Here is a 17,171-nt window from a genome sequence, read left to right as displayed (position 1 = left end):
TTCAAATGCATTAACGTCCTGCTAGGAGCAGATGGCTATGGGCTGGCAAATCGTTTCGCTCGGCGTGGTGTTTACTGGCGAGAGAGCAGCCTGCTGTGCATGCCTGTTCTGAGCCTGGTGACAGGAGCTGAATGAAGCTGAGGGTGGATCAGACCCACAGCCCTTGTTTCTCTAACCCCTTGAACTGAATTTGAGAGTTAGAAAGTCCTCCAGCACGTTGTGGCCTCCTGTGATGGGACAGAAAAGTCTCTTTCCTGTTTTTATGTCAGGCCGTGCACAAGCTGCAGTGCTCTCCTTTTGGCTGCAAGGGACATTTGATTTGTTACAATGAAAGCTCCATGTTCCCCTCGCAGCACACTCCCAGGAGAACTGAGAGGAACTGGGACATCCCACACATCTTCCCAAGGACCTGTTCTAAATCCTACTTGATTATTCTGTTAGTCCATCCCTGCTTTACCCAGCTGCAGTGGGGCTGTTGAATTCAAAGCAGTGGACTGTGACCTTCTGGGCCACCACCTCTGGTAGAAGCCTCCTCTGCTTGGTCAAGTGCTGCTGGTTTTCCCTCTTCCTGACCAGGCATTAACACAGCCCCTGCCAATGCCAGGCAGTGCATTTGCATCAGGATATTGATCCGTTTTGGCTGGTTAATTGGCCAGGGCCACAGAGGGCCCCTCACTTCAAGGGGCTTGTAAATGATTAGGAAACTGCCCAAAGTAAATGAGGTTTTTTGGCAGAGCACTAATGCAGTGCTCCAGTGGGCCAAGCAAAGGATGGGTGCACAAAATCTGCATTTCTAACAGACTTCCTGCTGGGGCTCTGCAGGCTGGTGCCGTGATATCTGCCACTGCTCTCTGCCTTCCTTCTCCTGGACTTGACATCTGCCTCCTGTGGAGAACATGCATTGCTGTTCTCTGAGAGAGGGACTTTGAGAGTCAGTTCAACTCCCTCAGCTCATCCAGAAGAGACTCTGGGTCCCTGTGTGCAGGTGACCCTGCTGGGAGTCATTCTGTTGGTGTGGAGGTCTCTGGTTGCAGGTGCTGCTCTACAGGTTGGGTTGGAAGGAAGTGGTGGCCAAGGCTGTGACTCACCAGTCTGCCTGTGTTATAACTAAATAAGTTTGTGTAAGCCAGAAGACTTTGTCAGCATGCAAGAAACATAGTGTTGTGTGTCTTCCTTACTGACACAGCTGCCTGAGTGGGTAGTGGGAGCAATTCTTTCATGTGGTCATCTGGCTACTGTCATGTAGTGGAGTTTAGCAGGGTGATTCTGACACCTGTTTCACAGATGTGTAGATTTGCTAAGAGGCTTTTTGGAGAACAGTTATCCTTGAAACTGATTCTAGTGTGCAGATTTGAGCTGCCTGCTCTCAAGTTGATAGTCTGCTTTTCTTTTCTATCAAAGGCCTCAAACTTACTTTGAGTGAAGTTGACCTCCCTTGCAGGCAGACCTCACAAATCTTGAGGTAACTTAGAATGCTCAGGGAAGGACTTGGCAGCTGGAATGCTCAGAATCTGGTGTGCCTGCCCTGGCACACTGGGTTTGTCATGTCTGGAAACGTAAAATGAACCTGTATGAATTCCCAAGAGCTGTGCTAATGGCGCAATGAGACAAAATGGCTGTCACTTTGAGCTGGCTGTGGCTGATTTGAATGGCCCAGTGTTCCAGCAGAGAGTGTCTTGATAATGTGACCTGACTTTTCTCCTTAGGCTGCTCGCTCTGGAGCTGGGGCAGCATCCTGGGGAGATGTGTGGGGCTAAAGGACAAGGAGAAGTAGCATCCTGTGGTGGTGTGTGTGTGCATTGCTCTTGGGACATCTTTGCCTCCTTTCCTCAGGTGGGATGCAGGATTACAACTACGTGTGGGCCAACTGCTTTGAGATCACATTGGAGCTGTCCTGCTGCAAATACCCACCAACTTCTGAGCTTCCAAAGGAGTGGGAGAACAACCGAGAATCTCTCCTGGCTTTCATTGAGAAGGTAGTGAGGGCTGGGCTGGGTGTGGGGATGGCAGCTGTGAAGCCTGTGTGTCCATGGTGGGCTGGGAGCACCGTGTTCAGGTGCCCTTGTGGCTTTGTTTGCTGTGTGAGGTAATGCAGGTGCTGCAGCTTTGTTTGGAGGGCAGGGGCTACAAAGCTGCTGTGTTTCTCTGTGCTTCTGCCACAGCTCCCACATGCCCCATGATAGCAGAGCTTCTTGTGGGGTACAGTGTTAGGGGACAGGTCTCCCTAAGTCATGCAAAGTACTGGCTGGTCTCAGTGCCATGAATCTCCAGTGATGTTCACAAACATCAACACTACTGAGACCCTGGCTTGCAGAGCCCTCTGCCAGGCTGTCTCCAGATGCTGTGGATGGGTTGGATCAGTGACAGTTTAGACTTGGACCAGAGGCAGCTGTATTTAGCCTGTAACCCTGCTATGTTCATATTGTAGTTTGCCCATGTTGGTGAATTAGAGAGTTTGTCAGGGAGGATCAGTTCTGAGATCCTGCTGCCTTCCCAGTCCATGCTGGGATTCCTGTCCTTCCTGTCTAGCTGAGGACTGAGTCCTTGGGTGCTTTTGCCTGGCAGCTGCCCTGCTCTGCTGCGTTTGGGGAAGGGTGAGGACATCCTTACCTTAGGACATCTCCTGTCAGGTTCCCCTGATGTTGCCTGTCTTCAGCCAGGCCCTTGCATTGTTTTCCTCAGGTGCACATTGGTGTGAAGGGCTTTGTGAGGGATGCAGTCACAGGAGCTGGCCTGGACAATGCGACCATCGCCGTTGCCGGTATCGCTCATAACATCACAGCAGGGAGATTTGGTGATTACCACCGCCTGCTGGTGCCTGGGACCTACAATGTGACTGCTTTTGTGATGGGGTAATGTCTCTGTGGCAGCCTGTGCCCACACTGCCAACTGCTCCCATTCCTTCTCTTTATTTCCCCTCCATTATGTATTTAAAGGGCTTGGCTGGAAGCTGCAGCAGTAAATGGTTCCAGCTCAGAGCTGCTGCTGTGTTTGCTCCTGCAGCAGGGTGCACAGAATTTCTGTCAACTTCTGTTTGACTGCTCGTATCAAATTGCAACTTCTGTGCAAAGGAGGAAGTGGAGTAGGGTTACTCCAACAGGGGTTTGTGTTGTCCCAAGCCTGGGTGTGAATGTGTAACTTGCCCCTTGGCTAATTCTGTGACACACCTGGGGCTTCTTCCCTGCTGAGCCTGTGGACTCTTGCAAGGACAGCAGTGGGGCTGGGTTTGGTGGCAGTGGGATGAGTCCCATCAGCGTCCATGTGAATGTCTTGGTCATTAACATCCTGGTGCATTTGAGCTGGGGGAAGTAGGCTGGAGTGATGGAGACTGCAGGGTGTTTTGGCCCCTCCTCTTCAGAGCCTTCATGCTGAAGCCAGTTGTTTATTCCACAGTTACACACCAGTGACCAAAGAGAACATCGAGGTGAAGGAGGGAGACGCAACAGAAGTGAACTTCTCCTTGCAGCCGACTGTGATGCCGCCAGCTCCTAATGCCACACAGCCCACAGCAGCGCCTACCCCTGTCACTGCCATCAGCCCCACCCCTGCGCAGGCTGAGGCCCCACATCCAACCTCTGTCCATGAACCCATCCAACCCGTGGACTTCCGCCACCACCACTTCTCGGACATGGAGATCTTCCTGCGGCGCTACGCCAACGAGTACCCCAGCATCACCCGCCTCTACTCCGTGGGCAAGTCCGTGGAGCTGCGGGAGCTCTACGTCATGGAGATCTCTGACAACCCCGGTGTCCACGAAGCAGGTGATGTGGGAAATCCTCTTTAGCAAGGTGTGACAGACCTTTTACACTGGGAGAGGCAGAGTGGAAAGGCGTGCAGAGCTGGCACCTCTCCTGAGAGACTGAGCTGCTCCTTGTAGTATCCTTTGTAAAAAGTGAGAGTGCAGTGGGTGTTAGAGTGTTGCTGGGAACATCTGTGCTGGTCATGGAGCTCTAGGGAAGAAGGATAAAGAGACTTCCATGAGACATTGTCCTTTTTGGGATTGTGGGAGCAGAAATGTGAATTTTAGGTAAATGCCCTCCAGCAGAGCTTGCAAGAGCAATGTTCAGGGTGGTGAGGTGTCTCCAAGCTGTACCATAGTGGTTATAATTGTCTATGTGGTGTACCCATGTGTGTGCAGGTGAGCCAGAGTTCAAGTACATTGGCAACATGCATGGGAATGAAGTTGTGGGGCGAGAGCTTCTGCTGAACCTCATTGAGTACCTCTGCAAGAACTTTGGCACAGATCCTGAAGTGACTGACTTGGTCCAGAGCACACGAATCCACATCATGCCATCTATGAACCCTGATGGCTATGAGAAGTCCCAGGAAGGTATTGCTGTCTGTGCCAGAATCTGTGGGGTTCCTAGCTCTCAGAACAAGCCTTTGGGTTTGTGGAATCCCTGGGGAATCTGGAAGCCTTGCTGGAGAAGGAGTGCTCTCCACACAGGGAGGCTGGGAGGGGACTTGGTTTGTGCTGTGGGATGAGTGGGTGGACCCTGATTGATGGATGCTGGAAGCTGTTGGGAAGAGCTCTTATGCTTCAGCAGTGCTGTGAGCTGCCCCTGTTTGGGTCCCCTGATGGTTTGTGGCTAATCCAGAATCCAGGGCTTTTTTGGAAAAAAGACATTTCTTTGACACAGCTCTTAATTGCTGTGCTTTGGTCCATTCTCGTAGTAAATGCAGTGTGGGAGCCAGGCTGTCTGCAGAGCACTTGTCCAAGGATAACATAGACTTTTATCATGAGGTTGAAACTGGCAAAAACATCCTTCAGGGAAGTCTTACAACTATGTGGCTCTTGCAGATTGGCAGAACAGAGACTCTCCAGAATCACTTTCTGGAAGCAGAGCTCTGCTTGGGTTTAACAAGAACTTGTCTGGCTGGTTTGAGAAGGTGAGCTCTGAGGTGTCTGTGGTCGTGACATCCGGCTGCAGAGATTTTTCATGGTCCAGTGCCATTCTCCTGGTCTATCTGCCCTGAGAGCCTGAGCAAACACCCACTGGAAGGGCCCACAGGCATTGCTGCACAGAGCAGACTTGGTGAGGAGGGTGCCCCTTTCTGGGTGCAGGGGGCCAGCACTGCTGTGCTCTCTGCTCTCTTCACTAACTACTACTAGGAAACTCTGTGATAAGAGGTTGAAACCTCTTCACAGGGCATGAGCTTGAACTTGTGTTTCATTTTCAGGAGACAAAGGAGGTACTGTTGGCAGAAACAACAGCAACAACTATGACCTGAACAGGAACTTTCCAGATCAGTTTGTCCATGTGACAGACCCTACACAGCCAGAAACTCATGCTGTCATGGCCTGGCTCAAGTCTTACCCGTTTGTGCTCTCAGCAAACCTGCATGGAGGTACCACATCCAAACCAAGCTCCTTCCTCTGTGCTGGGCTTTGTGGGATGGGAGTGTGCAGGGATATCTCCACAGTGTTCTAGGTGTGCACTGGGGAGCTGTTGTGCTGCAAGATGGAGCAGAAAGTGGAAACGGTGAAAATTGTGTCCCCAAACATATTTATAGGGAGTTGAGGCGGCTGCTGGGAAGATCCCAACCACTTCTCTGAAGGGAGAATCTGGGAGATGGGGATGGACTCCCTTGTCAGCAGTTCCTCAGCAGATGGTCTGGGAATGGGATATGGAGCTGTGGCTGTTCAGGGCTTCACAGCATTTATAGAGTGAATGCAATCCTGAGGGTTCCCTGCCTTGAATCACATGGCGGAACTATGAAATTTGCAGTAATTGAATTATCCTTTTGGAGTGTTCTAAATTAAGTCTCTGTGTAATACAGCTTACTCCCTAGACAGTTTGTCAGCTGGCTTGTAGCTGTGGTAATTTGCAGGTGGAGGCTTTGTTGCCAGCATGTTTGGTTAGTAGTGCAGAAGTGTCATGTGTGGGTGTGAGGGGGCTGGCAGGTCTCCAGCTGCAGTGGTGTCTGGGGTTTTGTGGTGCTATTAGTACAGCCTCCTTGGGGAAACCTTCAGCAATAAACTCCAGAAAGCTGAAAAACTGCATCATTTGGGTCAAAAGATCATGCATGTTCTGGGAAATTCTTCCCCTTGCTTCCACTTCTCTGTGGAAGCAATTATGTGGTTGTGTTCAGCCCTCCTTCATGTAAGAGCCAAAACTTTGATGTTGTTGTGGCTTTGGTTCTCCTTCCTAACTAGGTGTGGTGTTATCTCTTCCTGTGCTTCTGTCTCTTCTGTCCACTGGCCTTAATGCTTTGTTTAATGCCAAGTCTTGAGAAACAGAAGGCTTGGCACTTGCTGGAGAAAAATTTCCACTGTTATGCTGAGGGATCACTGGGAAAGCACACAAATATGAGCCAAAGCTTGTTTTGCCTGCAGGTTCCCTGGTGGTTAATTACCCCTTCGATGATGATGAACAAGGAATAGCCATATACAGTAAATCCCCAGATGATGCTGTATTCCAGAAGCTGGCACTTGCCTACTCCAAGGTAAAGCTCTAACAGGAAAATGGGCACATCTTGCTAGGTTGACTTGTGGGAAACTCCTCTTCAGCTTCCAGGGAACCTCCTGAGCAGCTGGTAGAGGTGGGTGCAGGCACTGTGGCTGAGCCCCTGGTGTTGCAGGCACAGCAAGAGGATCCTACTGGAGGCTCCCATTCCATGAGTGATGCCCAGCATGCTCTCTCTGCAGGCAGTGAGGGAGGAGAGCTCTGTGTAGGCACTTTCAAAGACTGTGGAAAATGCTGCTCATGGGCTGGGAGGAGTGAGCAAGGATATCTGGGCTGGGATTGGGTGTGGGTGCAGTCAGTGCTGCAGTGATAGATACACATCTGTGTTTGGTAACCCTGAATGCTTGACTAAGGGTAGAGCAAGAGCGCCCATGGCTGTGGAGTGCAGGCTCACCTTCAAATGTTGCATCTTGTTTTATAGGAAAATGCAAAGATGTACCAGGGAAGCCCTTGTAAGGATATGTACCCCACTGAGTACTTCCCACATGGCATCACCAATGGGGCTCAGTGGTACAATGTTCCAGGTAAAGTACACCTTAAATCTCCTGCACTGTTTATCTTCAAGTTAATGCATGTGCAGCTTAAATAATTTAGTCTGATCAGTTGGGAACTCTGCAGTGGTCAGCTCAGATTAATGGGACTCAGGTTTCTTTTATAACCTCTTAAATAATGTACCCTAATAAAGTTATTCCTGGGGGAAGGAATTTATAGTGTAGTTTCTCTGGCTATTAGCAAAATGGTTTCATAAAATTTTACAGCACTTTATTATCATGAAAGGTATTTACAAGAAGGAAGGTTATTTGTCTGCTCTTTTGGCATCCCTTTGATCCTGCCCTGAGTAAAAGCCTTTTCCCTTCAAGTCTGTACTTCATCTTTCTCTGGTATCTGATTTTTTTTTTTTTTTTTTTTTGCTGTGGTACTTCAGAAGTCAAAACTGCTTTTACATTTTTGTTGTAGGTGGGATGCAAGACTGGAATTACTTAAATACAAACTGCTTTGAAGTGACCATTGAGCTGGGCTGTGTGAAATACCCAAAGGCTGAGGAGCTGCCAAAGTACTGGGCACAGAACCGGCGCTCACTGCTGCAGTTCATGAAACAGGTGAGGTGCTTTGACCTCAGGCAAGGTCAGCTCCCTCTGGGGTTTGCTTTAGACAAGTCAGAATGAACAGGGTGATCTGGCCAGCTTCCTGGCCAGACTGGCTACCTGCTCTACAGAAATCAGCCCCATCTGAACCTGTCTCAACTACTGTCTCTTCTTAACATACCAAAAATCTGAATGAAAATAGCATCCAGACGATGCAGGTGGGGGCTTTTTATGTACCACCACCTTGGGTTTCCTGAGGCTGGAATGTCCCTTATATTACCTTCCTATCTGAGTGGGGCTGGTGCTGCACACCTGGGGTGTGCAAACAAAGGTGTGGAACAGAAAGTGCCGTGCTGACACCCTGAGCCAAACAATTGCTCATTGTACTCATCAGGTGATCTTTGTCTACGCCAGCTGCTGGCCAGTCCAACCTGAACCCTTTTCCAACATTTTGCTTTTCTGGGAATGCTGAAAACATGAGGGGTGGGAGGCAGAGCGAGGGCTGGCACTCAGCAGAGCTCCTTTGTGCAGGTTCACCAGGGTGTCTGGGGCTTTGTGCTGGATGCTGTGGACAAGAGGGGCATCCTCAATGCCACCATCAGCGTGGCTGACATCAACCACCCGGTGACCACCTACAAGGATGGAGACTTCTGGCGCCTCCTGGTCCCAGGGACATACAAAATCACAGCATCTGCCCGAGGGTGAGCAAGCCCCAGACAAGGAGCAAGCAGCTTCATGACTGACTTCCCACTCAGGAGTATTCCATCACCTCTGCCTGCCTGCAGCACACATAGGCATGGGTGTTTCTCCTGCCCTCTGACCTGTGCAGAGATAGCAGTGTGAGACTGCTCTGGTGTCAGACTGCTCACCTGGCACTGGGGTAGAATCCCAATCTTCCCTTGTTAGGAGTGGATAACTTTGGTGTCTTTAGGAGAAATTCTTCTCCGGGCAGCTGATCACAGAAGTGTCTTGATTGCTTCAGTGCTGCCAAAATTGTACGTTAAAACAGCCTGACTTGTTGTCTTGCCAGTCTGCCATGTAACCCTGCAACACCTGAGCCAAAAGCAGCTCAATGCCATGTTGGGGCCTGAGTTGTTTCCTGTCCTCCTGCCATTCCCACATCCCTTTGAGCTGTTCTTGCTCCTCATTTCTATACCTCTCACTGAGGGCAGGGCAGCAGTAGCAGTCCCATGTGGGTGTGTAGTCAGGAACTGGGCTGGCTTGTTGTCCAAGGTTTCAAATGCCTGATGTTTTCTTGTACCTTCTCTTCCCTGGGCAGGTACGATCCACTCAGTAAGATGGTGGAAGTTGACAGCAAAGGTGGGGTGCAGGTCAACTTCACTCTTTCACGGACAGACAGCAAAGTGGAAGAGGGGAAGATGCTGGTCTTGAACACCCCAGACACCACCAACCCCAATGAGAAGGAGTTTGAGACTCTGATCAAAGATCTCTCTGCTGAGAATGGTCTGGAGCGGCTCCTGCTCACCTCCTCCAGGGATGTGACTCCCTACAGATACCGGCCCTACAAGGACCTCTCCGAGTTCCTCCGAGGCCTCTACCTCAACTACCCACACATCACAAATCTCACCAGGTGAAAACAGAGGAGCAACCTGGGCTAGGGATGTTGTGATGTTGTTAGTCATGAGCACAGTGCAGAGATGGGGAGCTTGCCTCTCCCTTCCCTGTGTTCTCTGAGACAGAGGGAACCCCACCTGTAAGGACATGGCAGCAGAGCAATGGCTGCTGGGCCTCACAGATGCAGCCATGTGCTTTTCCCTGACTTTGTTCCCCAGGGATGCTTGGGACTGGCAATATTCCCAGCACTGATATCACAGACTTGTGCAAATATCTCTGTTCCTTACTATTTTGTCTGTTCTTTAAATCCTTTCTGACATCCACCCTGCTGAAGAGTCACCAGCAAAAATGACCAGATTTGACTTAAAATCTTAGATGGCCTTTTTTTCATTGTCTGCCTCCAGATTTTATTTCAGTAGTGCAAGACACTTTTGTGTGAGCTTGCCCTGGGCCAAGGTCTGTGCCCTCCTGCAGGAGACCAGCTGCTGCCATGCTCTGCTTTCCTTTGTGACTGGTAACGCTTACCCTCTGTCAGCTTTAGAAAGCACAAATCCCTTTGTCCCAGGGCCTCATTTGCTTGTTGTAACCAGGCACAATGTGCTCATGTGCTGTCCCTGCTGGTGCCAAGGCTGCTTTGCTGATCTGTAGCCTCTATTGTCCCTGCAGTTGCATCAGCCCTGAGCCTGTTCCCTGCTTTCCCTGCACTCAGTTTGCCAACTTAGCAGCATGGCTGTAGCAACAGCTCCTGCATTGCTGTGAACAGGCCTGTTTTGTCCTGCTTTATAAATTAGTTTGATGTCCAGATGTATCCTGCTCTGAAGGGAAAAAAGAAAACAAAAACCACCACTGGCAGTACAGAGGATCCAGCAGTTCCATGTTCACTGTGAACTCCTAGGCTGTAATGGAGCATTGGATATTCTGTGCATGTGGATGTGGATACACCCTTACCCAGATGCTGGTGTTCAAACTGATGTTCAGTGTGAATTCTGTTCAGTGCTGCTGCAAATCTGCCCCCATGATCTGGATGTGTTTCTCTTGCCTTTGCAGCCTCCCGCTGGAGGCTGGCAGCAGTTCCTTTCCACACTGGGATTTCTCCATGAGGTCAGGCTGGAGTTGCAGCTCTCTTGCTGAGCTGACACTTCCATTTCCCATCTCTTGGCAGTTTGGGTCAGAGTGTGGAGTTCCGCCAGATCTGGTCCCTTGAAATCTCCAACAAGCCCAATGAGTCTGAGCCCGAGGAGCCCAAGATCCGCTTTGTTGCCGGGATTCACGGAAACGCTCCCGTTGGGACAGAGCTGCTTCTGACACTGGCAGAATTTCTTTGCATGAACTACAAGAAGAATGATGCTATCACAAAGGTGAGAGTCTAATCCAAAGACCTCCTTGGAGCCTTCCAGCTGTAGCCTGAGATGACAATGCTCACTGGAGGAGACTCTTTCTGCCAAAACTGGCTTGGGGCTTTGCGGTAATTCCGTGTGTAATGGGGAGGTGTGAGATCTACAGGACAAGAACCTGAAACTGCAACTCCTAGCTTAAGATCCAGGGAAGTGAACCCTACTGATTGCACTTTGTGCTGTTTCTCCTTTTGCACAGCTGATTGACCGGACACGAATTGTGATTGTGCCTTCCCTGAACCCAGATGGACGCGAGATCGCCCAGGAGAGAGGCTGCACCTCGAAGATAGGCCAGACCAACGCTCATGGCAGAGATCTGGACACAGATTTCACAAGTAAAGCCCTTATAAAACTGCCCCATGGTTGGATGGAGTTGCTGGGTTACAGGGTCTGCCTGTAAAGAAGGCAGTCCTCCAGGCAGCACAGCTGCTGGGAAGCTTCCAGAGCTTGGATCTTCTTTACAGACAGCAATTTGCAGTCTCTTATTTGCAAGAGACAAAGCAGAGTTATTCAGGAATAGGAGAGGTCAGATAATACCTGATGTATTCTTACAATTAATGGATTTCTTTGATCTCTGAAAAAATGCCCTCTGTTCATGCTCCCCAGAAAGTCTCCTTTATTCATGTTTTTCTAGTTTCCATGTAACTGTATCCATAGCACTGTATCAGCCCACCCTTCCTGAGGAGGAAATATTCTCTGCCCGAGTTTGGCTGGGATCATCCTAACTCCTTCCTTAAGAAAATATCAATTCTGTGACATTGTTGTGAGCAGACACACATGAAATACCTTCTGCAACACAAAAGGAAATAGCTTGGGGAAATTGTGATGTTGCACATTTGTTTAACTTTGCAGATAAACCTCTCCCGTGCATGGTGTGGTCTGGGTGCTTTACTTGATCAGTCAGCTGCATCTGCTGAGGTCTAACAGAGGCCTTTTCATACCTGCAGCAGACTTAATTTCAGACATAAAGGATGTACTTCTGGCCTCTCAAACAGCAGAGGAAACTGTTCTTAGTTCTCTTTTTCTATTTGTTGTTCTGATTTATAGGCAATTACACCCGGTACTCAGCAGCACGAGAGCCTGAGACCAAAGCCATCGTGGAGAACTTGATACTGAAACATGATTTCAGCCTCTCTGTTGCTCTGGATGGAGGATCTCTGCTTGTCACTTACCCCTATGACAAGCCAACACAGTCAGGTGTGACCAACTGCCTGGTTCCCCTCAGGCTGCCTCTGCAGAGGCTCATGTGACCACGTGCTGCTGTAAGGGCTTTTTGTGCTCGTGGTGTTCTGTAGCCTCCTTTGTGTTCAACCCTTTGTGTGTGGAGTTGACAGTCTGTAAGTAAATCTATAAAACCTCACAGGGTTCAGCTAGGGATCAGAACATTTACAATTTCTATGCCTACATCAGTATTTCAACCTTTGCTCTGCCAGAACCAATATAAAATCTGCTTTTGATGATACCCCTTATTGTTAGAGGAAATAGGAATGCTCCTGAAACAGTATGTGTCTCTGTTTAGTACAGAATTATGGGGTTAAAATGGGAATTTGCCCATGCAGGAAACGAGAGTTGCATGTTCAAAGTCTCACTTTTCCCGTTGCAGTGGAGAACAAAGAAACACTAAAGCATTTGGCATCTGTGTATGCAAACAACCACCCAGTGATGCATTTGGGTCAGCCAGGCTGTCCAAATAAGTCAGGTATGTTTGGTTGAGTCCTTTAACCCTCCTGTCAGCTTGTGGCAGACTCTGCTGGGCAGGCTCTGGCTGACAGCTGTGTTTTTGCTCTCACAGATGAGAATATTCCTGGTGGAGTGATCCGTGGCTCGGAATGGCACAGTCACCTCGGAAGTATGAAGGTACTGCTACATGGCACAAAGCTTCTCATCTCTGCTAAACAACCAATAAAAAGCATGTTTGTCCTGATGTCTGGGCAAAGCTTCTCCCCCTCCAGCTGCACTTTGCAAAGCTTTTTTATTACTTCTTTCCTTGTAACTGTGGTTTTATTTTTTGCAGGATTTCAGCGTGACATTTGGTCAGTGTCCTGAGATCACTGTTTATACGGGCTGCTGCTACTTCCCCAGTGCTGGACAGCTTCCTGGCCTGTGGGCAGACCACAGGAAATCTCTCCTTAGCATGCTTGTGGAGGTGAGCTGCAGTCTGTGGGAGGAAAATCTGGCAGGGAGTGAAGTGGTGGAGAGGGGGACAGGAAGAGAACAGCATGGAGAGTCTTTGTGGTTTTGTTGGTGCTGTGTAATTACAGATGTTCATGACTTAGGCTGTATGAGGAAGGCAGCAAGTGACCAGGGCACATGTTGACACAAGAATTAAACATCTGTGCCGTGTTGCCTTGCACTGTTATTTATTATGAGGGTCAGGGATGGCAAGTGGGCTGTATTTTAGAGATCTCATTTTAGTTACAAATGCACTGTAAGCTCATATCTGAACGTGAAGTGTTCAAAATGCTTTGTTTCAGGTGCACAAAGGAGTTCATGGCATTGTCCAAGACAAGAGTGGCAGGGCAATTTCTAAAGCTGTCATTGTTCTGAATGAAGGCTTGAGGGTGTACACTAAAGAAGGTGGCTATTTCCACGTGCTCCTGGCTCCAGGTTTTCACAGCATTGATGCAACAGCCAGCGGGTACCAGCAGAAACATGTCAAGGTACATGAATGTCCATGTTGGAGACGTTCCCCCATTCCCTGTCACATCAGATCTTCCCTGTTTGGGCTCTGCCTGGTTGTGCCTGTGTTTAGCTGCTGATTAGGTGAAATCAGGAGCTGTTTTCTGCCTTGACAGAATGGATGGCGAACAACTTTCCAGCACAGCGGGGTGGTTTTGGGAGTACCTTTTCTTTTCATGGCACTTTTCTTTGATCAGGGCAGGACCAGGCAGATGACAAATGTTTCTTTTGTCTGGATCCCTAAGCTCTGAGATGATCTAACCTCTCGTGTCTTTCTGCAGGTCTTTGTACGTGATGATGCACCCAGCTCTGTGTTCATAGTGTTTGACACAGAAAACAGGATTTTTGGACTGCCAAGAGAGCTGGTTATAACTGTGGCAGGTACAGTGATACTTTTTATCAAAGCTTTGAGCTGTGCTTTCTGTACCAGTTCATGCTGACCCTCCACTGAACTGGGAAAGCAGCCTGCAGGCCTAAGCCATCTCCAGCTTTCCCTTCTGAACACACTCTTGTCCTTGCAAACTCATCCAACAGCCCTTGGTTCTGCTTGTAGGAGGGAGGGAAGAAGTAGAGTGTTTTGCAGGGATTTGGAGGGTCCAAAATGTACTTTCAGATATCTGGAATGGGGAGAGCTTGTGTGCATAGGAGATCTTGCTTCTTCATGGCTTTTTTAGGGGTTCTGACATCAGGTAAGCATGAAGAGATTATTTTCTCAAGGTGGCAGCTGCTGGGGAGGGGTGTGTGGGAGTTTAGACCCAGTGGTCTGTAGTGGAGCTTGGTGATAATCTCCTAGATTTCAAGCACAGAAAATCGAGTGTGTCCTGTTCTGGAAGCAGCTCTCCTGTCCTCCATGGCCTAGGAGGAAAGAGCAGGGTCACAAAGAAGTGAAGAAAGTGGTTATGACTGCAGGAGGGGGAGGAGAGATGCTGGCAAGCCTGGGAGCCTCTGGCATGGGGGGAGCATGGCATTAACTTTTGTGTCCTCTCTCTGGCAGGCGCCAGCATGTCTGCCCTGGTGCTCACTGCCTGCATCATCTGGTGTGTGTGCTCCATCAAGTCCAACAGACACAAGGATGGCTTCCACCGCCTCCGGCAGCACCAGGACGACTACGAGGACGAAATCCGCATGATGTCCACTGGCTCCAAGAAATCCCTCCTGAGCCACGAATTCCAGGATGAAACAGACACTGAGGAAGAAACACTGTACTCCAGCAAACACTGACACCTCCAGGGCAGGAAAGGTGGTTCCCATGGACCAGACTCGGTGGTGGGGGGTGATCCCTGTGGTTCAGTTTTGAAATGTTAGCTTCAGGATGTGTCCTCCAGAGGGGTGGGTGGCAGCTCCCAGCTTCCCTCTGTTTGCTCTGTTCCTGTGTACAGGCATTCAGTGGGTGTTGGAGGCTGTTTCTGAGATAGGGATGTGGTTTGTTACATTTCTGGGTCAAGATCTGGAGGTTTATATGATGTGGTTTGAAAGACAGTTTTAACAGGGTGGCCAGCAGAGCTCTTAGCATTTCCCCAGCATCTCAGCATAGGGAGCAGATGGTGGGGAAGTGCCCCAAGACCTGCATGGGGTCATGGTCACAACACTCCAAAAAAGGTCTCTTTACCTGTTTTGATTTCATGTTTTCCACTACATGCTTGGGGGGAAGCCAGATCCTTCACATGACTCCACACTCTGCAGAGCAGCCCTCAGAAAAGCCAAAAAAAAAAAAAAAAAAAAAAGCCTTTGATTCTCTGCTCTTTCCTTGGACCTTTTCCCACCATGGGTTGCTGTGACCTGCAGTGCTTGTGGAGCACCTCTAATGTGTCACTGCTTTCAGGGAGTGACTTGGCCTCCTGGAGGCTGGGGGAGATGACATGTCTCTTGATGTGAGCTGGAGAGAGTCAGAGCTGCAGTGAGCTCTGACAGAGCTCTACTGCCTGCCAGCTCTGCCATGCTGCTGTTCCTCACTTCTGGGGAGCAAAGAAGCTTTATCCCCATCACCCTGGTTGTGTTTTGTTTGTGTCATAGGCTTGGCTTTGGGGTCTTATGTTCATGTTCCAATAGCTCAGTGCCTGAAAGAGCAGCTGGAAGGTTGTTCTAAGCAAATTGATTCACTGATTTGTAGAAAACCTGATCAATTTTGCTCAAATCCACTACTGTTCAGGAAGAAACAGTGAAATCTGACCACTGCTTTATATATGAGCATTTCTGGAGCAGCAGGGAGAGGTCATGGGACTATCCATGGCCCAACTTTGGTGCTAAATTCTGAAGAAAACCTGCACCATTTGCCACTGTCCACCTAGTACCATTTAATCACCGAGCTCTGGTGATGGCAGGCAGCAAATTTTCTGCTGACTTGGTTCTGTTCTGCTCCTGCAGCATCCCTTGGGTGTGGAGCAGGAGCTCCACCTGTGTGTGTGGCTGTAGCTGTGGTGCAGGGAGTGAGGAAGGGCTGAGCTGTGCTGAGGGAGAAGGGAAAAGCAGCCAAATTTTGTTGTGTTGCACTTGGCAGGAGGTTGGAAAGAGGAGCTGTAGCACACATTCCCAGGACATGTGGGATTTGTGGGGAATAGAAGGGATGTCCAGAAGGAGAGAATGGTTGAAATGTTTGATTTCCAAAGCCTTTATGTATCTCTGATGTTCCTGTGCTTTCTGCAGAAGTAGAAGGCTGGGGTTAGAATAGGCACTACCTTTCTTGCTCATTTTCTTTATTTTTTTTCCCTACTGACCCGATTTTTGGGGTGCAGGAGCCTTAGGCCTCGAGTTTGCCCTGAGCTGCTCTGTCCTCCAGAGACGTGGGGCTGTCCACTGGTGAAACCTGCACGTGGTGTCTGTGGGTGGAGGAGTTGCACCCAAAATTCTATTTGGAGTCTTCTCTGCAGGGCCCTGACCTGGTCTCCTCTGGGGGAACAGCCCCACTGAAGTCTCATGGGCCTTGTCACCTGGGCCAGAAGCTGTTCTTCACCCCTACCTGTGGAAATGCCCTTCCAGAACCACATGGCTGCACCTGTGCTGCCATGGCCATCATCTCAACTGGTTCTGTGCAGGGACAGAGAGAGCCCTCAGACACCTTCCCTGTTCCACAGGGAATTCCATTGCAGGAAACACAAGGTGTGGCTGGGGAGGTGGTCTGGGAGCTGGGAGATGATGCTGAGCACTCCCCGTGCTCCTGTCCCACATCTGCTGTGAAGGAACTGCTCTGGTTGCCTTGTGCAGGAGCCATGAACATCTCTGTGCCTGTTCCCAGCTCATTGTGCTGAGCAAGAAATGGGCTTTTGTCCCTTTTTGTCCCTTTTCCACGTGCAATGGGCTGCAGGACACCAGCACACAGTAGCATTAATCCTGCCTCATCTCTGAACTGTTCCTCCTTTAACAAGAAACACAGGTTTTATTTAAAGTCGAGTTTGCAAATGGCTCTTAGGGCTGTGTTTGGGCTTTGTTTTGCTCTGGCAGCAGGTAATGGACAGAGCTGGCCCTGCTTTGTCCCTGTAGCAATAAGTCCTGTTAGGAACTGGCCCTTTCCCTCAGAATGCATTTCGGAATTAGCTGTGGGAGTAGGTGTGTATATTTAAGGTGAGTGGATTTGAAATATTTTGCAAACGTGTGAGACTTTTCTACACAGCAGGACCAAGGGAGGTGCCTGGCTCTGGCTCCAGATCCGTGCCTGGAGCTTGGCCAGCCCTGGGGCTGTTCCTGGGCACTTCGGGGAGGCAGGAGCGGCTCCCGTGCCCTCGCTCCGTCCGTCTGTCCGTCCATCCGTGCCCCGGGCCGAGAGGAGCCGGTCCCCCGGGCGCTGTCGCTGTCGCTCCGTGCACTTGTGCCTTCAAATAAATGTACATTTTCCAAGGGACTTGAATCGCCGTTCGCTGGCAGCGGGAGGGGCGGGGGCGGCGCGGGGCTGCGCCTGGCTCTGCCCTCAGCCGCGCCGCCTGTTTTTTACCTGTATACCGAGATCAATAATCTGTATAAAACTATTTTGATGTCCA

At 49.8% G+C, this 17,171-nt stretch overlaps 1 protein-coding gene across 1 annotated transcript in view; it reads left to right on the top strand.

Moving 5' to 3' along the window:
* CPD (carboxypeptidase D) overlaps positions 1-17,171 on the top strand; it is a 24,867-nt gene extending 7,696 nt beyond the window's left edge. The window contains exons 3-21 of the mRNA XM_031506436.3: positions 1,834-1,976; positions 2,683-2,852; positions 3,394-3,761; positions 4,139-4,330; positions 5,182-5,349; positions 6,338-6,447; positions 6,889-6,991; positions 7,425-7,567; positions 8,084-8,253; positions 8,832-9,143; positions 10,290-10,485; positions 10,721-10,856; positions 11,569-11,718; positions 12,125-12,220; positions 12,314-12,378; positions 12,536-12,667; positions 12,996-13,181; positions 13,482-13,581; positions 14,195-17,171. Coding sequence (XP_031362296.3) covers positions 1,834-1,976; positions 2,683-2,852; positions 3,394-3,761; positions 4,139-4,330; positions 5,182-5,349; positions 6,338-6,447; positions 6,889-6,991; positions 7,425-7,567; positions 8,084-8,253; positions 8,832-9,143; positions 10,290-10,485; positions 10,721-10,856; positions 11,569-11,718; positions 12,125-12,220; positions 12,314-12,378; positions 12,536-12,667; positions 12,996-13,181; positions 13,482-13,581; positions 14,195-14,421 — 3,167 coding nt within the window. The 3' untranslated portion in view covers positions 14,422-17,171. The remainder of the gene's footprint in view (positions 1-1,833; positions 1,977-2,682; positions 2,853-3,393; positions 3,762-4,138; positions 4,331-5,181; positions 5,350-6,337; positions 6,448-6,888; positions 6,992-7,424; positions 7,568-8,083; positions 8,254-8,831; positions 9,144-10,289; positions 10,486-10,720; positions 10,857-11,568; positions 11,719-12,124; positions 12,221-12,313; positions 12,379-12,535; positions 12,668-12,995; positions 13,182-13,481; positions 13,582-14,194) is intronic.

Source organism: Lonchura striata, chromosome 19 (assembly GCF_050655825.1).
Source record: "Lonchura striata isolate lonStrDom1 chromosome 19, ASM5065582v1, whole genome shotgun sequence".
Classification (NCBI taxonomy): Eukaryota; Metazoa; Chordata; class Aves; order Passeriformes; family Estrildidae; genus Lonchura; species Lonchura striata.
This window is presented reverse-complemented; position numbering and strand designations above follow the sequence as displayed.